This window comes from Meleagris gallopavo, chromosome 12, assembly GCF_000146605.3.
Source record: "Meleagris gallopavo isolate NT-WF06-2002-E0010 breed Aviagen turkey brand Nicholas breeding stock chromosome 12, Turkey_5.1, whole genome shotgun sequence".
Taxonomy (NCBI): Eukaryota; Metazoa; Chordata; class Aves; order Galliformes; family Phasianidae; genus Meleagris; species Meleagris gallopavo.
In genome coordinates this window covers 5440266-5460083 of record NC_015022.2, presented here as the reverse complement: position 1 = coordinate 5460083, position 19818 = coordinate 5440266, and the positions used below count along the sequence as shown (strand labels likewise).

The window sequence follows — 19818 nt, the reverse complement described above, 5'->3', positions numbered from 1 at the left end:
GACTTCAGTTTGTGAAGAGAGACATAGGTTAGGGGGTTTGAAGAGACCTAAAATGCGTTATCTTCTCACTCATGGAGTATATTATTTATTATGGATCTGTTTATGTTTTGCTGACAGAGGCAGCTTCTTAAATGGGTTTTAGTTAGATCAAATATTGGTTTTATTGTTGATGCGCTAGAACTCTGCAAGTCCTGTGTCTTTTCCTTTTAAAATGTTACAAAAATCAATCGAATGCGTTCTGTGTGATGCTGTTAGATATTTCTCACATTTTTTAAATGAACTGAGTACTTTGAACACTCTGCTGCACTGAAGCATAAACGGCATGTCACTGTGTTAGTATCTATTTTTTCACTTATTTGAAAGACAGAATGTTAAGACAATTTTTTGGTAAATTGAGTTTAATTTATACATTGATTTGTTTTTAGTTAAATGTGGGCATCTTTGTTATCTTCATTTTATACTTAAGCAGTATGTTTCTTGAAAACCACTTGCTAAAAAAAATGCCTATATTTACTGCAGATACATTGCATGATCCATTTTGGGTTCCTTCGTTAGTAACCTGATGTTCAAGAATGAATATTTAGAAATATCATGATCCTTCCAGAAATAAATGGGTTATAAAGGAAAGCATAATGAATCTGGAAGAGTTATCTTACAAATTCTCTCTCCATTTTCCTTTATTTGCAAAGCTGCTGCATTAGTAATACAGAAGCAAATAGGACAAACATAAGCATTATAGTAATTCCTTTATCAGTGAAGCCCCAAATTAAATAGTAGCATGTTAGGAAAGTATGATTAGGTCTGTTTTGCACCACTTCAAACACTTCTTCCCAATATGGTTTCATCTGCAGACTTACTGAGATACAGATGCACTTCTCAGCTGAGCCATTTCATCACATTTAGCCTTATATATTGTGGCTGGAAAGTTAAAGAATGTAATGCTTAGCCTCACACCTTGTCTTTTTCACTTATGAACCTGTTCAAGTCAGTCAGTATAAAGTTACAGGATGTTCAACTTTTCATTACTTTGGTGATGGGTGAAATGCAAGAACTTGATCTGAGATCTACTGAGAGCAAAGGTGACTGATCCTTCCTGCCCTTCAGTTTCGATGTTCACTGCATTTCTCTGAAGATATGAATTCTCAGGAACCTGTGTGTAGTTCATAAGAGGAATATAATGCCACCAGTAATGTGGATTTTTTTTTTCAGGACAGTTTGTAATACGAGGCTAGCATTTTGAAATACTGGCAATTTAAAAAATAAATAATAATAAAAGCAGGGAGTTTTCTCAAAAGATCCATAGAACTGTTCAAAGCAGTTTGCAGTAAAAGGGCTGGAAGAAGTTCACTGCATATTTGAATAAATGAGCTGAATATTCAGAAAACAAAAACAAAGACCCTAGATATTAACGGAATATTTCTAGGAGATGCAGCATAGCCTATATTTATCTCAAAAGTGCATTGAGTACATGTTTCTGTTCTCTTCCTGCTGGTACCTTTCAGTTTCCCTACATGCTGAATTCTCCACATACTGAAATTCATCTGCTTGTACTGGCCCAACATTTTTTATGTTTACAGCAGTAAAATGATAGTTAAGCTGGTGCAATCAAGTAAATGATTGTTTTCACGTATTTTGAAAAGAGGGTGAAGGAGTCATTAACACAGTGAGTAGCTGATATGGAGTATGTTGTTTAAATTGTAGCTGTTTAAAAATCAAGTAGATTATTTATCAAAAATCTTACTCATTTTCCTTTTCCAACTTACGCAAGCTCATTACGCATGCTATTCATCAATACTTTTCCTCTTTAAGATGTTTATGTCCTTGTCAGAAAGGAGTCTGAATTGTTTAAAGGCTGCTTTTGATTATAAAAACACTTCTTGTAAATGATGTTAATTAATGAAACCATAAATTTTCAGAATATTTGACCAATATGGGAGACAAATGGGGAATTTTGAAATGCCTGGACAAAAGTGATAGTCAAGTCTGTTTTCACTTTTGCTGTTTATTATGTGAGATTCAGTTTAAGATTGAATATTCTACATTGTCCTTAAAAATGTATAAAGTCCGTTTAACATCCATCTAATTGCGTGGTAGGAAGTTCTTGAACATCTAAATGATTATTTTCTCCTGTTTGCCTCCTGCAGTGAATAATCAATAGTGTGCTTGTTTTTGTTTTTCGTTTTCCAGATAACCTTTTTCATGCTGCTCTCTGCAGTGTGTGTAATGCTGAATTTAGCTGGTTCCATTCTTTCTTGTCAGAATGCTCAGCTAGTAAAGTCCCTGGAAGGATGTCAGTTGGTGAGTAATGAAAAACAAGTCTCTTCTAAAAAGGACAATATATATTATTTTTCATTTGTTTGCATTTTATACACATGTTGCTTTAATTTTCAAACAGTATGTGTTCTGTAGAGCTGCTGTTAGCCTTTACTACGTGACAGGTTGTATTGGGAAAAAATTGAGAATTTAAGAGCTAACATATTTAGAATATTTTCCCACCTTAAAAGACTTGCTTCTATTGTAGGCAAGATAAGTGAAATACAGGCCCGTTCAAAGCAGTGCAGTGGTTGCCATGTAATGTTAGAAGTATCACAGTTTCATCCAGCGTCTCCTTCTGTAGCCAATATATTGCATAGATATGCTGATAGTTTTAGTATGTGTACAGTAATATTTTTTACCTATGTAAAGTAGTAACTTTATAATTTCCAAAGCAAGTGTATGTTAAATAAAATACAGAATAATAATTAAAAGTTGCCATAATATGACATGCTTTGAATTGTTAAAAGCTGCAATATACCTAAACTCAGTGTTTTTATCTCATGAAAAAACACACATAGCCTGCCTGAAATCTCTAATTTAAAGTAAATATTAAAATAATGATCATTTTTCCTATGAATTTGGAAGACAAATGACATTAGATTGTAAGAATGATGAATGAGCTAGAGAATGTTTATGGACATGCGTCAGTGTTCTTTTTAATGTAATCTGACCGTAAACCAAACAAATTATCTAAACTACATGAGTATGCACGATATTGATTAAATATTAGGGTTATACTTGTTTTGGCCTTATCCTTTGGGCACACACCAAAATACTGGCTGGAATTATAAAGAGAAAAGTAATTTTCATCTCTTATGTCAGCAGGTGAATCCACAAAATGCTTCTCTATCTCTTCTATTCAGGCATTGTTTTCCTCTTCTGTTTTTTGTCCAGCAAATCCCTTCAAGTATCTGTTTGAATGCAAGAGTATATAATAAAACAAAGTTAAAATAAGAAAATGTCAACAAATATTTTTGAAAGAGACATGAAAAATGCAGAATGGGAGATCATTTGGGTGTAACTTGTCATGGGCTTTTACTTTATTTAATCAGCCTTTAAGCCTTTGTTCTGTGTTCCTCACCCATGTGTTGTTTCAGAGGAGTGTGTCTGCAACTCCATAAATGAGCTGCACTTTCTACAGTGTATGTGATTTCCAGCTCTGGTTAGGAAACAGGCTTTACAAAACCAAATGAACGGAGTTAGGTACCTGAATGTGTGGAAAACCAGCAGTAACCCGAAGAGAGGATTTTCCCTATATATATATTTATTTATAAATATTATAAAATTATATATATATAATTATTATTATTATTATTTGGGGAACTTGATGGGAGTTCCTGTTTCTCATTGCTATGGGAATTTGGAATTGTGCTGCAGAGCTAGAATGGTCAACTCATGGAACCTGGAGGTGTTGCAGGATGTATACTGAACTCTGGAATTGTATTTTTTGAAACTAAGTAACATAGGTATCTTTTGTTGGGAGCTCTTTGAAGTGAGTCTTACTGTTTTCTTTTGACATCTCCACTTTGATACTAAGGCTGTTTTTAATTTACTTTTGGGGAGTGTATTTGTAATACAACTTCCCACGAGGACTTAATGAAATGGCTGTGTATTTGTGTAGAAGAATAAGTAGCTTCTCAAAAGAACTGCATTTTAACCTGCAGAGTCAATTTTGTTTATGGCAGTTCACTGTAAAGAATATATTGAATTTGTTTCTGGACAAAATGTTTGATACGTGGCATTGGTGTTCTCATGGAATGTCATCTTATCACATCTTGCATATGAGAATAGCATCAAAGTCCTAAGGAAAAGAAAAGAACATAAATGTTGGAAAATAAATGGAATTACTTATGCTTTTCATGCTCAATGGACCATTCTTTGATTTGTTGACAAAAAAAAAAGCTCCTAGGATTTCTCTACTCTTTAATATATATTATATGATTTCAGGTTAGAAATGCTCTTAACTACTCAGTATTTTTGACATTTATTGCACTATAGTATTAACTAAAAAATTGTGAGTGGATATTATAAATAACGTAATAATGGCTTAAGGGGTCCATTCGAACCTTTGTATGGAATCAACTGCTATACTGCTGAATGCACAACAGTGATGACATACTCAGCCTTCTTTACTGCTTCCCATTAAAAAAAATTGAGTTAGTGTGTCACTTCACAGGCATATTTGAAGGAAAGAGTGTATAGTAGGGCAAATTGTTAAAAGCTCTTGCTAAAATGCGTGTTTGATATTGAAAAGGAATTTTATGTTTCATTCTGATCTTAATGTTTTCTGAATATGCTATATATTCTAGGACATCCTGATGTTTTGCAAGAACTTTCACATAAACAATTCTAAGAATGTTTAAGAATTGAATTGAATTAAAGAGAGAGTTACAGAATCACAGATTTGCAGGAGTTGGAAGGAGACCTAGAGAGATCAGGAAGTAGGAAGTTATGGAACTTATTTCAGAATGTATCAAGAATCTTTCATAGGTGTTGGATTATAACCAAGGAACTATTTCTGTTCTCAGCCTTTTTTTATGTGACACGAGTTCATTACATGAGATAGAAGTAGACCTGGGATCTGTATTTTCTGTTAGAAATATCAAGTGTGCCTCACCTTAAGTCAGTGACTATTTTTCTTTGAACAGTGTCACCATGGATCACAGGAATAAGCATTCTAGTGGTAGGTAGCTTTGTCTGAAGTTCAAAACTTCAGACAAAGTTATAAAAACTTTTGTGCAGCCGAAGACTGTATTGATCTGCCTGGTGCTGATACAGCATGTGCTGTAGCATTCTGACTATTGTCTTTGATGTAACTCTAAATTGAAAGTTCAGGTTTCAAACTTCCCCTGTGCATTTATCTATCTGTTTACACCATTTCTAACATTCCTACAGGAGTTCAAGAGCAAGACCTCCCCAACGGCATTTCAGATTCTATTTTCTGTTGACTTGAGAAGCTGAGGTTGTCTGGTTATAAGCCATATTTGGGTTTTACTTGGATCTTTTGCTTTTTAAATGGAGTATTAAAAGTTGAGAAGTGTAAAATCTGAAAAAAACCTCAGGAATGTTTAAAGCAGCTTCATGAACTGTATGCTAGTTAGAAATAAATAGCACAACTTCTTGTAGGTGTGCAAACGATGTCTGAGGGTATCATCAGTCTGTGTGAAGTATATCCAGTGCTGCCATGTAGTATGTGAGAAATGGCCTAATTCTATTGCTCAGATTAAAAAAATAAAATAAAATCATTTTTAGCAATTACACAAACTAGAGAGCAACCTAGAGTCGCAGGAATTGGAGCCCACTGAGACAACTGGAAAGCATTAAATTATCTGCATTTCATCTGGTAAATTTTGTTGTTTTTTTAATGGACTCTGTTCTTTCAACTGCTGTTGTTGTTACCAGTACTAAAAACAGTACTAAATAAACCTGACAGGAATGACAATAAATAAATAAATAAATGGTCTTAATCATTACATACTTAAATATATTAACAATTTTAATATTCTTCAAGGTCTTATGCATTAAGGAAAACTTCTGTTGAGATGATTCTACATGTATGGCTGTATGAGGTACTTCTGCAAGGAAGGCTTGTATCATAATTTCTTTGTTCAGGAAATTGACAATGCCATAGTCATTTGAGGTAAAAACAGTAAATGCACATTTTCATTAGGAATTTTTTTGCTGGATTAGTGTCTGGAAAATTTGAAATACATTTCTCTTGTAGAGGATAAGTAACATGGTAGTTTAGATTTCTTAGCAGCCAACTATTTTGCTTCCGTCTTTATTTAGAGAAATACAGAATACAGCAGTGATTCAGGATGACTGAATAGTACTTTGAATCTATTATCCTTTGCATGGAGAACTGTGGAAATTTCCTGTGGGTGTCATTCTTTGTACTGATTATTGGACTATAGAAACCTGGGATCCATCATTTTAAAAAAGGTCAAGCAACTCCTGTGTAATACGAATTCCTTTTCTCAGTACGAACTATTCAGTCCTAACAATTCAGATGGAATTGTAAAATGGAGAGGTAGGAAATATCCATTTATCAGTCCTTTAAATAACCTGCAAAAATGGGAATAAAGAAATCATAGAAATACCAAATTGAGGAAATACATTCAATGGTAATTCATGGCAGCAGACTAATTAAAAACCTTTCTGGAGTTAAATTTTGGCCTAAAACTCTTTGTTTGAAGCAGGCAAAAAAATAAATGATGCAATTCTTTCTCCTTCTCAAATATGGAATTCAAAATCTGTAAGTTTTCTTCATTGAGCAAGATTCATTTTATAATCACGCACAGAAATTTAATGCTTAATGAATTCTTATTATATTCAGAACAAACCAAATTCAGGAAAACATGCGCAAATCTTTTCCAAAGTGAAAGTATGGAGTTATGTTAACTCTTATTTTCTCCACATTTTCTCAATGCTTTGTTATCTCTTCTTAAGTATGTCTTAGTTTGTATTGTAATTATTTTTTAAGTATGTGTAAGTATATGTGACATTTGTGACCATGACTTTTTTTTCTTCTTAATCTTTCTCCATTGCATATGACTTCATGCATATTCATTTGAGTTGAACTGTGGTTTCATCTGCCCCTGCAAAGCAAACCTTTTCAGCAGTCACTGTAATTTAGTATTGTGTACTTCTTGTATTTCACCTCTTTTTATAGCTTTTGTTAGCCAATGAATGACATTCTGCTTTAGGGGAATTATCATAAACAATGAAATAAAGGTTTGCATTTTACATTTGATAGTCGCTGCTGTCACAATAAGCGTAAATAAAATTGTTGGAAAGTTTTCTTCTATTTACTGTCATTTTCTCTGACTTTTTTTTTTCCCCTCAGATTAAATTTGACAGTGATGGTGTCTGTGTTTGCTGTGAAATGCAGCATCAAACGTCAGGTTGCAGTAATCTTGGAGAAATGCTGAAACTGAACCCTCTGCAGGAATGTAATGTTGTGAGGCTGACCCTAAAGGTGCGTTATGAGAAGAATTAGCAGTTAATTTCAATTTTAAGTAGTAAGTTTGTTGCAAGACAAAAGTGTGTGATGAAAGGAGAAGTAGCTGGTGTATTATCAATGTTTGTATACTTCTGAAAACAAAGAAAAAAATAAAAAACCTTAATCCAGTGGAATTATACTTCATATTTTGCGTTTCAGGTTAGTATCTTTGATTTGCATATGTAACTGTTTTTGTAGATTTTACTAAACCAGAGACCATGCTTGCTTATAGCTAATACTGGAAGATACAAAGACAGATACTTTTCTGGTTGTTGCTCAAGCAAACTGGAATGGAAAGTGCTGTTTTTTGTTGTTCAGTGATGTGGTAGACAGCAAGGAAATACTGAGTATTAGTAAAATGTATTTCAAGTTATGTTACTTTGGCAGAGAATGGCAAGTGTTTTTTTTTTTGACTGTGCATGCTTATAAACTACTGTCCAGTGTTATTAGAAGCTTAAATCATACCATATTTCATGTTGAAATGACCCAGGTAAAGAATGGAGAGCAAGTAATAGTAATATTGTATTCAATTTTATCCCGGTGTAATTGCACACATTTATTCATTGTCACCAAACTAGCAAGGCATGGTACTGTTTTGTTTTGGAAAACAGTAAGTAATCTATGAAAGAACTGATCAAGAAAAAAGAACTCTAGCCTAAATTACAGATGTTGATTTATTTTAAGTTTAATTTAACAATCGACAGAATTAAGTCTGCATCTGTGGCTCTCAATTTCTAAGCATAAATTTTAATAAATTTAGAATAGCATGGAATGAAGTAGTGTAACTGAATGTAATAAGAAGTTTAGGAATGAGGTGTAGATTGAGGCCTGGAAACTCAAAATTATGTTTATATTTGAAGCATTATTTTAATGTTCAAGACAGGTGTAAATCCTGCAAAAGGAACTGTAATAAGCAGCTAAATATTCTTCAGCTATGTTAAGAAAGATAGACAAGAAAAAGGACTACTAAGTGATAAGGATTAGATAGAAATTAAAAATCTGGTTTGCACCAAAGCTAAAAATCTGTGCATGTTTTAATGAAGATGATAGAGGGGAGAAAATGGGAGCAAAAGCCTGTTGAGTAGCAGGAATCTTGTAAGTGACAAAGAAGCAAATACTTAACATTGTTGGTCAGATGATTTGGAATGCTAAATTCAGGACTCTATTCAGTGCTGGGGTACTTTCTCTTTAATATGAAGGAAATGCAGTGTTTAACAGATGGAAAAGTATGAATCTATACAGAAAAATCTTACTAGTTGATCTTATAAAACTGGAGAGAATATATGATTACTGCTGTATGTAAGTCTGTAAAGTAAACTTGAACAATAGAGAGAAAATAACGATCTTAGAGAACATTGTCAGCATATGAAATGTATATGACTTTCATTTACTGGAAATCAGGGCAAGGTTTCTAACAAAAACAGCAATAAAAACAGGTGCACAAAATGTAATTTCTTGTAAAAACATACCTCAATCACTTACAAAGAGAAATTGGTGACATTTCTGCTTGCATCAGCAGAGGACTGAATTAAAATCAGGAGTTCCTGTGAGTATAAACTTAATGTAGCACTAATTATCATCAGATATTTTCAGTTAAAAGAGGATGATGATAATGTTTCTTAAATCTTTCATTTTTAATTCTGCATTTGTTTGTTTTGAGAGTTCTGTATTCCTGACAAATTTAAGGATTAGGAGCCTACTGTCATGCAATAAAAGAAAAAAAGATTACAGCATGTTCCTTAAACAGCTGACTGAGAAAAAGCTTACTTTTACTTTAATTTCAATTAATAAGTGCAAGTATGATGTGATTTTGGGAGAACGCATTTTTTACTAGAAGATCATTTCTGCTCATTGTTTAGGGCATCAGGGGGAGAGAAAATGTAGAATACCAAAGTTAAGGTTATAAATCTTTATGGATGATGTTACTCAAGTTCCATTCTCTATTTCTTTATTGAGACTGGAGGGAAATCTCATCTTTCCACTGTATAACCTGTGCTTTTGATGGTGGTAACTACAGGAGCTCCATTGTAAACAGAACAATGGCACGCATATCACCTGTCTGATCTTGTTCCCAGTAAGGCTTTCTTGATTGTCTCTCTGTCATCTGTCTGTGCAAGTTGACTTTTATTCAAGTAAAACCAGAAAAAAATGCAGGAGCTTATATCTCCTGTACACATACACATGTGCAGGCATATAAACAAGCGTGCACAGATGTAATTGTAAGTCTGGTGTCATCTCTGGGTTACACTGCTGATTGTACCTCAGGCATAGCCCTGAATCTATTTCAAGATGAGATAGATATGAATGAGATATGCTTAGTTGTGTTTGTGGTTTTGTTTTTTTTTTTGAGAGTGTTACAATTAAGTAGGTATAATATGCTGACATATTATTCTGCAATGAATTTGTTTGCTGGTTTGTAGGTGAATTTTGTGAAACTGAGTTGTTTTTTTAACTTAATTATGCAGTAGTATTCTACTGAATATGATTTTATTAAGTAGCAATCACTTAATTTCAAATTTTAGGCTAGAACAGGCTGAAACTAGGAGCCAGCTTTTTAGTACACGGACTTAATTTTCCTGACAGTCTTCATCTGTGGAAAGTATTTCTTCCTTCTGAACTCGAAGAATCCCGGAAGTACTAAAAACATACATGCATGAAGCTTATCTTCTTGGGCTTTGGCTTTGAGAGGATTTCCAATAATTGAAGGGAGCATATGAACAGGAGGGGGAATGGCTGTTTACAAGGGTGGATAGTGATAGGACAAGGGGAAATGGTTTTAAACTGAGACGGGAGGTTTAGGTTAGATATTAGGAGGAGGTTTTTTACACAGAGGTTGGTGAGGCACTGGAACAAGTTGCCCAAGGAGGTTGTGGATGCCCCATCCCTGGAGGCATTCAAGGCCAGGCTGGATGTGGCTCTGGGCAGCCTGGTCAGCTGGTTGGCAACTCTGCACATAGCAGAGGGGTTGAAACTGGATGATCATTGTGGTCCTTTTCAACTCAAGCCATTCTGTGATTCTGTGAGAGGATGAATATAGGTGTAGAAAATGGAATTATTTTCTAGTGTATTACTAATGTATGCTGTTTGCATGTAAGAGCATAATGTTATGTGGCTTTGGTTTAGAAACTATTTAGTGAGATTTTTAAGTTACTTTTAACAGCTTATATAATCCAGAATATTTGCAGTGATGCATGCTAAATTATGAATATATAGAAATATTTGCTTCCTATTTTACTTAAGTGCATTTGTAGAGTGGTTTTGTGGCTATACAGGCTAAGTAAAAGCTTTTTCTTTCTGTATTTTCAGCACAAATAATTGTTCCAGAGCTACTGAAATTGAAGTACAATATTAAATAATAAAAGCGTTCTTCACTTCTGATTCCATTCAGTAGCATCTTTATTAGAGATTTCTGTAACAGGTTTCTTGCAGTTTTTCATGCAGATCTTTCATTTAGTCTCCTTTGGAGCAGAATTTATTTTTACTGTGTTTTCTGATGACCAAGTTTAACCATGTTTATTTTTTTTCCATTTAGAACAACATGGTTTCACTTTTGTAACAGAGCATGACTTCTTAAGTGTTTTTTAGTTAGGACAGCAGACTTATCTTCTTTGATGCTCCTCTCATTCCCTCTACAACCAAATACAAAGCAAAATTACTTTTCTAAAAGGCTTTATAATATGTTGGAATTTGGATGAAGCTCAGTGCAAAAAAATAACTTTTAAGATAAGATTTTTAAATGTTGGAGTTATTTGAAGTTCTGTAACAGGTAACTGAAACATACTGGCCACCATCAAAAATAGAACGGTTCCGGTGTGGGCTTTTGTGCTCAATAGTTAAGCTAAAAGTATTCAGAAGTTCTGAAAAACAATTGTGTAACAGACACAATCTACTCATTCTTTTCCTTCTTTTTGTTTATTTCTGTTTCTAGTTTATAAAAATGAGTGAATATTGTTAGGAACTTCTCTCATAACTGAGACACTGCCTTTTTTTCAATGACTGAAATCCATTTTTGTGTGTGCTTCTCTAGTTAATTTATGGAACTTCAGTATTTCAAGAATATCTTAATACTGTATCACCAATACTACATTTAACCTAGGTACCTCAGTTAATGAAGGATTTCAAGCATGCATCCAAGCAGTGATGATCTTTTAGAGTTTACTTTTATTAAGTAATTGCACTGTTTCTTTGAAAATATAGTAAATATTTTAGGTTTTTGTAAAATACAACATTAAATTGTACCTTCATACCATAATTCTATTTTATGAAGCCTTGGCGTTTCTTCACATACAATTTGTTGTACATATGAAATTTGTATTTTTCTGAATTGTCTTCCTGGTCTTAGAGTGGCTATTTTTCCTGCTCTTTTTCAGACTTAAGCAGTTAGAACAACTGAAGTTATGATTTGACTTAAAGGGAATGTTTTCATCAAATTCGCAACTAAGAGAGGCACAGAGAGATTCGTTTAATGGGTGAAAAAGCTTTATTGCTCACTATCTATTTTCAGGTTAAAATGAAGTACCATAATTGAAGTCAATCAAGGAGAAAAAAAATCATCTTCACAGAAAGTGAAGCTGGCTTTTAGCCCTTGATCAGAGTTAAAATCCATGAGCTCAAGGCTACTGGTTACAGAGTGTCCTTTTTACACATCAGCAAGCTTATTTTACTCCTTTTATTGGTTATTGACCAAGCTCTCAAAAGTTCACAGAAGTTAAGAGCCTCCAGAAATACCAACCTATTTCCTCAGGAAAACAATCTTTTCAACCAGCAAAATGGGAGTGTTTTGTCAAGTTCAATAGAAACTTGCTATTTCAATAGTGTTGTACAGGTTTAGAACTCTTAGGAAGAACTGTCTTTGTCTTATGTAACTTATTTTTTGGTTATATGTGCATAAGTAACTCAGTTTACAAAAAATAAAACTATCTTAAATCTTGTAAAAAAAAAAAACACGGAGAGAGAAAATTGGAGATGAAAAGCCTTGATCTATATTTTGGTACCTTCTACAGCAAAATAGTTTTGAATGCATGTTGTCAATTCTTTGTAAGCAGCACATGTGGATAACTTTCATAATAGTTGAGAAAAAACAAGTACTTGGTAATAACAGTGCTTCATCTGTGTGATATGTTAACATTTTTTAATGTTAAATTCCCTGGTTTGGTAATAATGCATGTAATTGAAAGTACAATTCATCACTATGATAAGAAGAGGCAAGGGAGTGATTAAATAATTAGCGAAGACTACATTTGAGTTGTTGTGAAGCTATTCAGAGGTTCTTGTTTCATGTATTTTCATTTGCCTGGTTTCTATTCTGTATTCTGTGGGTATGTAAAAGAATTATGGAGCCCTAGAGTATATCGTAAAATGATATTTTTGGACTACTGTATATTCAAAAGAATTCTGAAACAAAGTTCAGTCTTTAAAACATACTCAGGTGTTGTAATGTAACTCCTTTTTAGAGGTGTTCCATAGGCTTCACGTAGTCTCTGATTTAGGTAAATGTTTTTCTATAGTCATTTACCTGAAAGACAGTGTACTTGAAAATGTAGGCTGTATCTTCCTTAGACTGCAGGAAGAAGTAGATGACTTCTAGCTCTGCTGACTGTAACTTGTTTTTATTTCATATTTTTGTAGTTTAATCATTCTCTGCTGGTAATCTTCATATTGATAATATTTTGAGAGGCAGTCACTTCTGCAAGTGTATCTTCCTTTGCCTTCAGTCACCCACTAATCACAAAAAATCCCTGCAGTTTTGTCTTCTCAGCAGTCACTTGTAAACTGGTGATGGAAAAGGCTATGAGGAAATGGGTGAAGATATGGTAACAGTATTTCAAGGTTTAATGGCCTTAATGTGATTAAAGGGAAGGGGAAAAGGGTCAACAATCTCTGGGGCACTGAAGTTTCTTAACTGTTTTTTGTGTGATCTGAGCTCACTGACATAAAGTGGTTAAGATCCCTCAGATACTTGAGACCACAGCTGGGGGTATCCAGAGGCCTATAAAGATATAAGATATCTGATTCTTACTGGTGTGAATACCTCTCTTTAAAGCCCCCAAATACCTTTAAACAGGCATAAAATACCGAACAAATAAATCATGGATGTGAGTCACTGCTGATTCAATTTTTTGCTTAGACCTGAACAGTTTCAATGTGAAAGTAGGTTGTTCCATTCCCTTCTAGTAGTGAATGTGAGATAACTTGACCCACATGTTGCACTGAGGTAACAGAAAACTCTCCTGCTCTGCTGGTACTAAATGAAACACAGAAGGCCTTGACACAAGATTACAGTGAATTATATTTATTTTCAGTGTGAATACATGAAAAAATATGCTCTAATAAGAAAACTTAAGGTCAGGCCTTGTGCAGCCTTTTGGTAAAATATGATGGGTACCTGTTTTTGGATGTCTCACAGTTCATTAGCTCTCTTTTCAACAGATAGGATCAAATTTACTAGAGATTATTACATAGAGCATAAAAGAAAATATTTTAAAGTTGACTTCTGGTGTAAATTTAAGAGTTTCCAGAGATCTACGGGATAGCAATATTGTTATTTTTGTATTTTCTTGTGTGGAAATGTAGTAAGCAATGTAGTCTGTAAATCATTCAAAAATCAAAGCTAAGATAGCTTGCATTCGTCAACTAAGGTCTAAAAGCGATTGCATTAAAGAAATGTTTTGAATGTTGAAGAGAAAGTACAATTTTCAAAAAAAGGCATCAGATCCTTTTACAAGGCCGTGGTTAAGAATGTTAAAAGGATGGTGCTGCAAAATGTTAAGCTGTCACTTTGCTGGAGAGCTCTACTTGTAGTGTGATTGGGTTCTATGTAGTAGACCTTTCAATTTGTGTAGCCAGCAATGCCTACTTGTGTACCTGAGAGCACCAGAAAACCTAACCTGTGATTGATTCTGATGTGTGTAAACTTTCCCTGTAGCTAAGCTGCATAGAAACACATTAAGATTTTGTAGTTATGGCATCAGTAAAATAATACTGGTAATGGTTAAATTTTGGAACCGAGTAAATCCTTTATTACAGCCAGCTTGGAAAAATCAAATTTTCTACAAACGAGCAATAACACATTCCATAACACATTCCAGTCTAGCAGGTAGACATAAACCCAGAGAGGGAGGTATTTCAGCGTAATCAGTACTAATGCATGAAAACAAGAGCAAGGGTATGAGGAATCTCCATTCTGTTTCCATTCAGCCTTCCCAAACATAAATAGTTCTGTGATATATTGCTACATAGTAGATCTGACTGAGAGCTCCAACTCTGTTTCTTGCCAAAATTCTAAATGAAATTAAATAAATGTGCAATGTCAAAATGGCATTTTTGGCTGAAATACTTCTATTGGCTCTATTAATAGATCTGACTACTTTCAGATTGGAGGAGCTATTTTATAAAAGAAAATGCAACAGAGAAGGCACTGCAAATTTAGCTTTTAAAAGATAGTTGATAAATATTTAAGAACATCTACCAGATTAATCTTCAGTGCCATAGTAGGTGGTAAATAGGCTAGCTGAGTCTCTTTTTAAGTTATAATGCTCCTAAAGTGAATTTTACTTCAGTTGATGTCCTGAGTTTTATCGCTGGCATAATGAAATTCTGAAGATAAACTATGTATAATTTTAACTGCACTAGTAAAGATAGAGCTGCAGTATCACAGGAATAGTATTAAAACAGTAAAACTAACAAAAGCTTAGAAGACATTAGTTCAGTTTTTTCCTTAAAACATATGGATGATAGCGTAAAAAAAAAAAAATTGAGAATGCACAAATATCCTTTGCAGAACCACAATGTGAGTAGAAAGTGTTTGTTAAGAGGGAAGGAAAAAGCAATGAACAGGTACTTAGTTAATGGCATGATTATTTTAATTATTAAGGTGTTCTAAATACAGAACACTACAGATTTTTTGGAAATCAGTATTAAATTTAGCTTTTGAGATTTACTGGGGACCCAGTTGAGAAAAACAGCTGGCCATAAAGAGCTCACAGTGCCATTCAACTCCTGTGGGTATTAATCTGAACAGATCCAGGTCTGCTTACAGGCAATTCTGACAGCTACATCTATTCTTAAAGGGAATTGTGTCTTATTACAGAATTAAGGTATGGCAAGGAAATCATGTACATAAACTGCAACAGAATAATTTCATGTTGTACATTATACCAATCAGAGCATTAATTATTACATGAACATGCAGAAGAATCAGATTATGCCTGTAGAAAGGAGCAAAAATACCTAGAAAAATTCTGGATGATAATAAAATTGGTTTAACTGTTATAAAACTGAGGAGCAAAGAATCGTATTTCACACCTTACACATTCGTGCATTGTATTCTCTGATCAGTGCATATTAGTGCAAGATAGTGCAGATAGTGCAATATCAGATATTGCAGAAGGCAGTGAAAAACCCGTCACTAATAGATAGAGATAGATACAGATTTCCTACTCCTGTAACTGTTTGTGGGCAGGTGCTGTGGAGAATTAGGCTAGTCTCTGTTGTGGTTATTACTGCCTTTTTAGAGACATTTCCTGAAGGAAGTTTTAATTGTTATCGTGTTACAGCTTGGATCTGCGTAAGTATCAACACTGTTTTTCTGGGTAGTATGTTTGGCCACAGAGAGTTATTGCTATTGCTGTTGAATAAATAGTGTCTTATGAATTACTCATTATCTGTTCAACAGGACATGGGAAGGAAACTTCCTGAAAAAGCTAAACTGTCAAACAACTAAATAATGTTTATTTGGGGTTTGGATTGGGTTAGAGGGTGAGGAGAATGTTACTGGATGGTTTGTGGTTTGATTCCTGTTTGAATTAAAACAGACTTTAGAAATTTTTTAAAAATTAATTACCTCTCTTTAGATTTTGAAATACTCTAGTGTTTGTTGTCTGTTACAGGAACGGAGCAGTAGTAGCATGTAAAATCATGCTATTTTGAGGCTGGCCAATTGTTTATTTTCCACATAAACTATTTTCAGATTAGCTAGTCTACTATCTAATATTAGCATTTTGTATATAATACTTGAAACTACAGATGTGTTATGTGATACCTTGGATTTAATAGCAATAATAACCAAATATGAAATGGTGAAATGAAATACCAAAATATTTATTTTTCTGAAGTTGCAGGCATTTATAATCAAGTTAATCAAGTGCCTTTCAGATTAGCTTACAGTCTGTGTTTTTCTGTAATTACAGAGTAATTGTACAGATTCAGTTTGTTTTCTGTGTTTCACTCCTTTTCATGTTTCCGATGAACTTTACTACTGGACTTATATGGAAACTAGCATATCCTCTTTCACAAATCTTAAATAGACATAAGTAAGAGTGAGGTTTTCATTGTGGCATTTTTTTCCAGTTTAAATACATATATGTCTATATATATGTGGTTATTCTTCTGTCCTTATCTAGTAGCAGGAAGAGGAGGATGGTAGTTCTTCAGGAAAGGATCTGGTATTATATGGATAAAGGATGAATCAACAATATACAATTGCAAAAATCCTCAGTCATTACTGCACTGTTCAGAATTCTGCATTTCAGGAAGAATGTGGGCCAGCTTGAAGATGAACCAAATGGAAGTGGTCAGAGGCCTAGAAAATCTGTCTAGGATTTCAAGAAAGGATTCTTGAAATGGAAATATTCTGGTGGAAAAGATGGTTAAACGTTGGAATAGTAGCATGAAGCTCTGTGACCTTTCAAAACAGATGGCTGTCCTGAGGCACAGGAGTACTGTGAGGGTCTTAAGGATGCTTTGGATCCTAACTTGCAACTTTGATGCAGAACATGTTATTTAGCGTAAAAGGTACTGTTATACATTTGGGTTACCTAATTCTTTTGGCTCTAAGTGCCAGTGGTTTACAAGTTAGGTTCTGCAGTATGCATTAATGCAGAGTTTTTTTGCTCATAGTATATTACAATTTGATTGTTTTTCACCTGAAATGGCTGTACTTTTACTGGCTATTCTGAATACTGACTGAGCTTGTAATTGTGACAGGTACAGCAGGTAGGCGGTTGCTGGAGAAGGATTTTAGGGATTTTTGTAATGTTATCAGCATGATGAATCAGAGTTCCTTTTCTTTTCCTGCAAAGAAAATAAACAATAATTCAGTGATTGAAATAAATGGATGCTTATGTTTTTGTTTTAGCTAGTTTTTTGTTTGTGTTGTTTTTGCTTTGTTTTTAATTACTCTAAATATATTTCAATTTTAATTTTTTTTATTCTACTTAGTAAGTATAAATATTTGTTGTAGTTGAAAACGTAGTTTTTAAAGAAACAATGTGGCAGTATGCACTTTTACTTCCCACATACAGTCAGTGCTTTTCTTCCATACTTTAAAATGCACTTGTTTCTTTCTGATCTGTTTCAGATGCACAATATATCTAATACAGAATGAAATTCTCTATTTCATGCTAATTTCCCCATTTAGTATTTTTACCAAATAACCCTGATTGGCTGATTTCAAATACTGTAAGCGATGGCATTTCTTCATGTGTGGTTTTGTTTTTAACCAGAAATGTGTTTGTTAGTATTTTACTAGTGATATCTGCAACTTGGAGTCTATGTGAAAGCAACAATTTATCCTTTGCAAGGAAACTGGAAAACTTCAAGTATTTCTGAGGAAATTTCTAACACTGAATGTACTAGGTGGGGAAGAGAAGACTGTAGAATTGTTTGTGTTGTAAAGAACCCACAACATCATTGAGTGCGACCATCACGTAACGTTAGCAAGTCCTCCACTAAACTATGCCCCTAAAGATGTTTGTTTCTGTGAGGGTTTCCTTTGCTGACTGATTTAGAGCAAGTATTACATGTTGAGTGAATTCTACACAGCTAATTGAGACCATGTAAATTTGCTAACAAGCATCAGTGTTCATTATCGAATTACTAAAAATATTTCCTGTCTTTGCGTCCCTGAGATAAGAGATGATATTCTGATGCATGTCTTTTCACAGGACCTGTTGTTCAGTGTGTGCGCTCTCAATATCATCTCCACCATTGTCTGTGCTTTGGCAACAGCAATGTGTTGCATGCAGATGGTTTCTTCTGATCTCCTGCAAATGGTGAGTGCGTTTCAGGGACAGCACAGAATGTTGTCCAACATGACTTTTTTTCCTATTATGTATATACTCATTTGTACCTATTCCTTGCTTAAAACTTAGGCCTACTTGTGTGTCTTTGCATAGTGATAGAATGTCTGTACCTAGGTATGTATTTTAACTGTGTACATCTCTATAAATACAGTATATAGATGTATGGAATATGAATAACTGCTGCATTAGATGTGTATTATCTTATATTACTGTATTATATATTGTTATATATTCTATATTATATTAGAGAGCTAAATTCAGGATTTTGTCGTTGGGAGTAAATAATTTTGGTTACTGGGGTAACTTTGGTTTATATATGCACATTACATTTTCTGTTGTTGTATGTTCACTGTATTCAATTTTCACACTACCCAGAGCAATTACTTAGCTTTGAGATACTATTCTTCAAGTATGAGAACTATATAGTTGTGAGAACTATATGTTCGAAAGTGGAACTTTTCATGGCACTGTGCCAATAAGTGTTTCCAGAAGGAAAACGTGCTCAGCTCTGGAGTAGTACTTGTGTTTAAAACAAAAGGGAAAATGATCATTAGTCTTCTGCACAGTCAGCTGCATTGCAGGATGATGTCTTGTTTTGCTTGGAAAAAGAGAGCCCTCCTATCCTGTATAAGTGCTCTTCTTCTCAAGATTTCAATTTAATGTTGAAACATAAACGTGCTAACTTTAAATTAGTGTTCGGCAGGCCACACAAACTATTTAACCCACCTCTACAACAACTAATCTATGAAATAATCCTGTGTTTAGTATGAGACAGCAGACATGCAAACTAATGCTAGTCATTTGTAAATCTTGTATTTTAAAAGTCTGTGTGACAAAAATACTGTCCTAACAGGATACATGTAAACAGTTTGTGCAGTAGTGAGAAGTTGTATAACTTGCCCCAACGGCTTAAATGAATAAATATATACAAATACATTCACTGCCATGGATTTCACTTGAGTTCTCAGTATGTGAATTAGAGACATGGATGTTCTTTCTAGAGAAGTGTTCCAGTCACTGGGTTACAAACTTAGTTAAAATGCATCCTCAGTCTGTGAGCTTCGTGTGTTAGTGGACGTAACAAAGGGCAGGCAAAATCTGATGTGCCATAAGAGCATATTTTCATTTAGCACTCTGTATTCATAGTGTGTATGCTTGCAATGGCTTCTAAATAGTGCTTATTTAATAGCTGTCTTCTGGATGTCAAACAGCATTGACAAAATTCATCATTTCAGCTGATGACATATACTGTATTATAAAGAACTTTCACCATTTGTAGGTATTCTTTCTTTTTGTGCAATCCCCATCCCATCAGTGTGTTTGCTGCAGGATGCCCTTGACTAAAGATCCTGATCGTAAAGTAACCTTTTTCATGTTGCACTGATCACAGGGAAACAACTGATCACCACAGCTGGAAAG

The 19818-nt window shown here is 34.1% G+C and overlaps 1 protein-coding gene across 3 annotated transcripts in view; it reads left to right on the top strand.

Moving 5' to 3' along the window:
• The window catches only part of LOC100542439 (protein FAM189A1), an 83116-nt gene that overhangs the window by 38849 nt on the left and 24449 nt on the right, over window positions 1-19818 (top strand). For all 3 annotated transcript variants that reach the window (XM_019619413.1, XM_010717288.2, XM_019619414.2), the window contains exons 3-5: window positions 2188-2298; window positions 7163-7294; window positions 18262-18369. In XM_019619413.1, the coding sequence (XP_019474958.1) occupies window positions 2188-2298; window positions 7163-7294; window positions 18262-18369 (351 nt within the window). The remainder of the gene's footprint in view (window positions 1-2187; window positions 2299-7162; window positions 7295-18261; window positions 18370-19818) is intronic.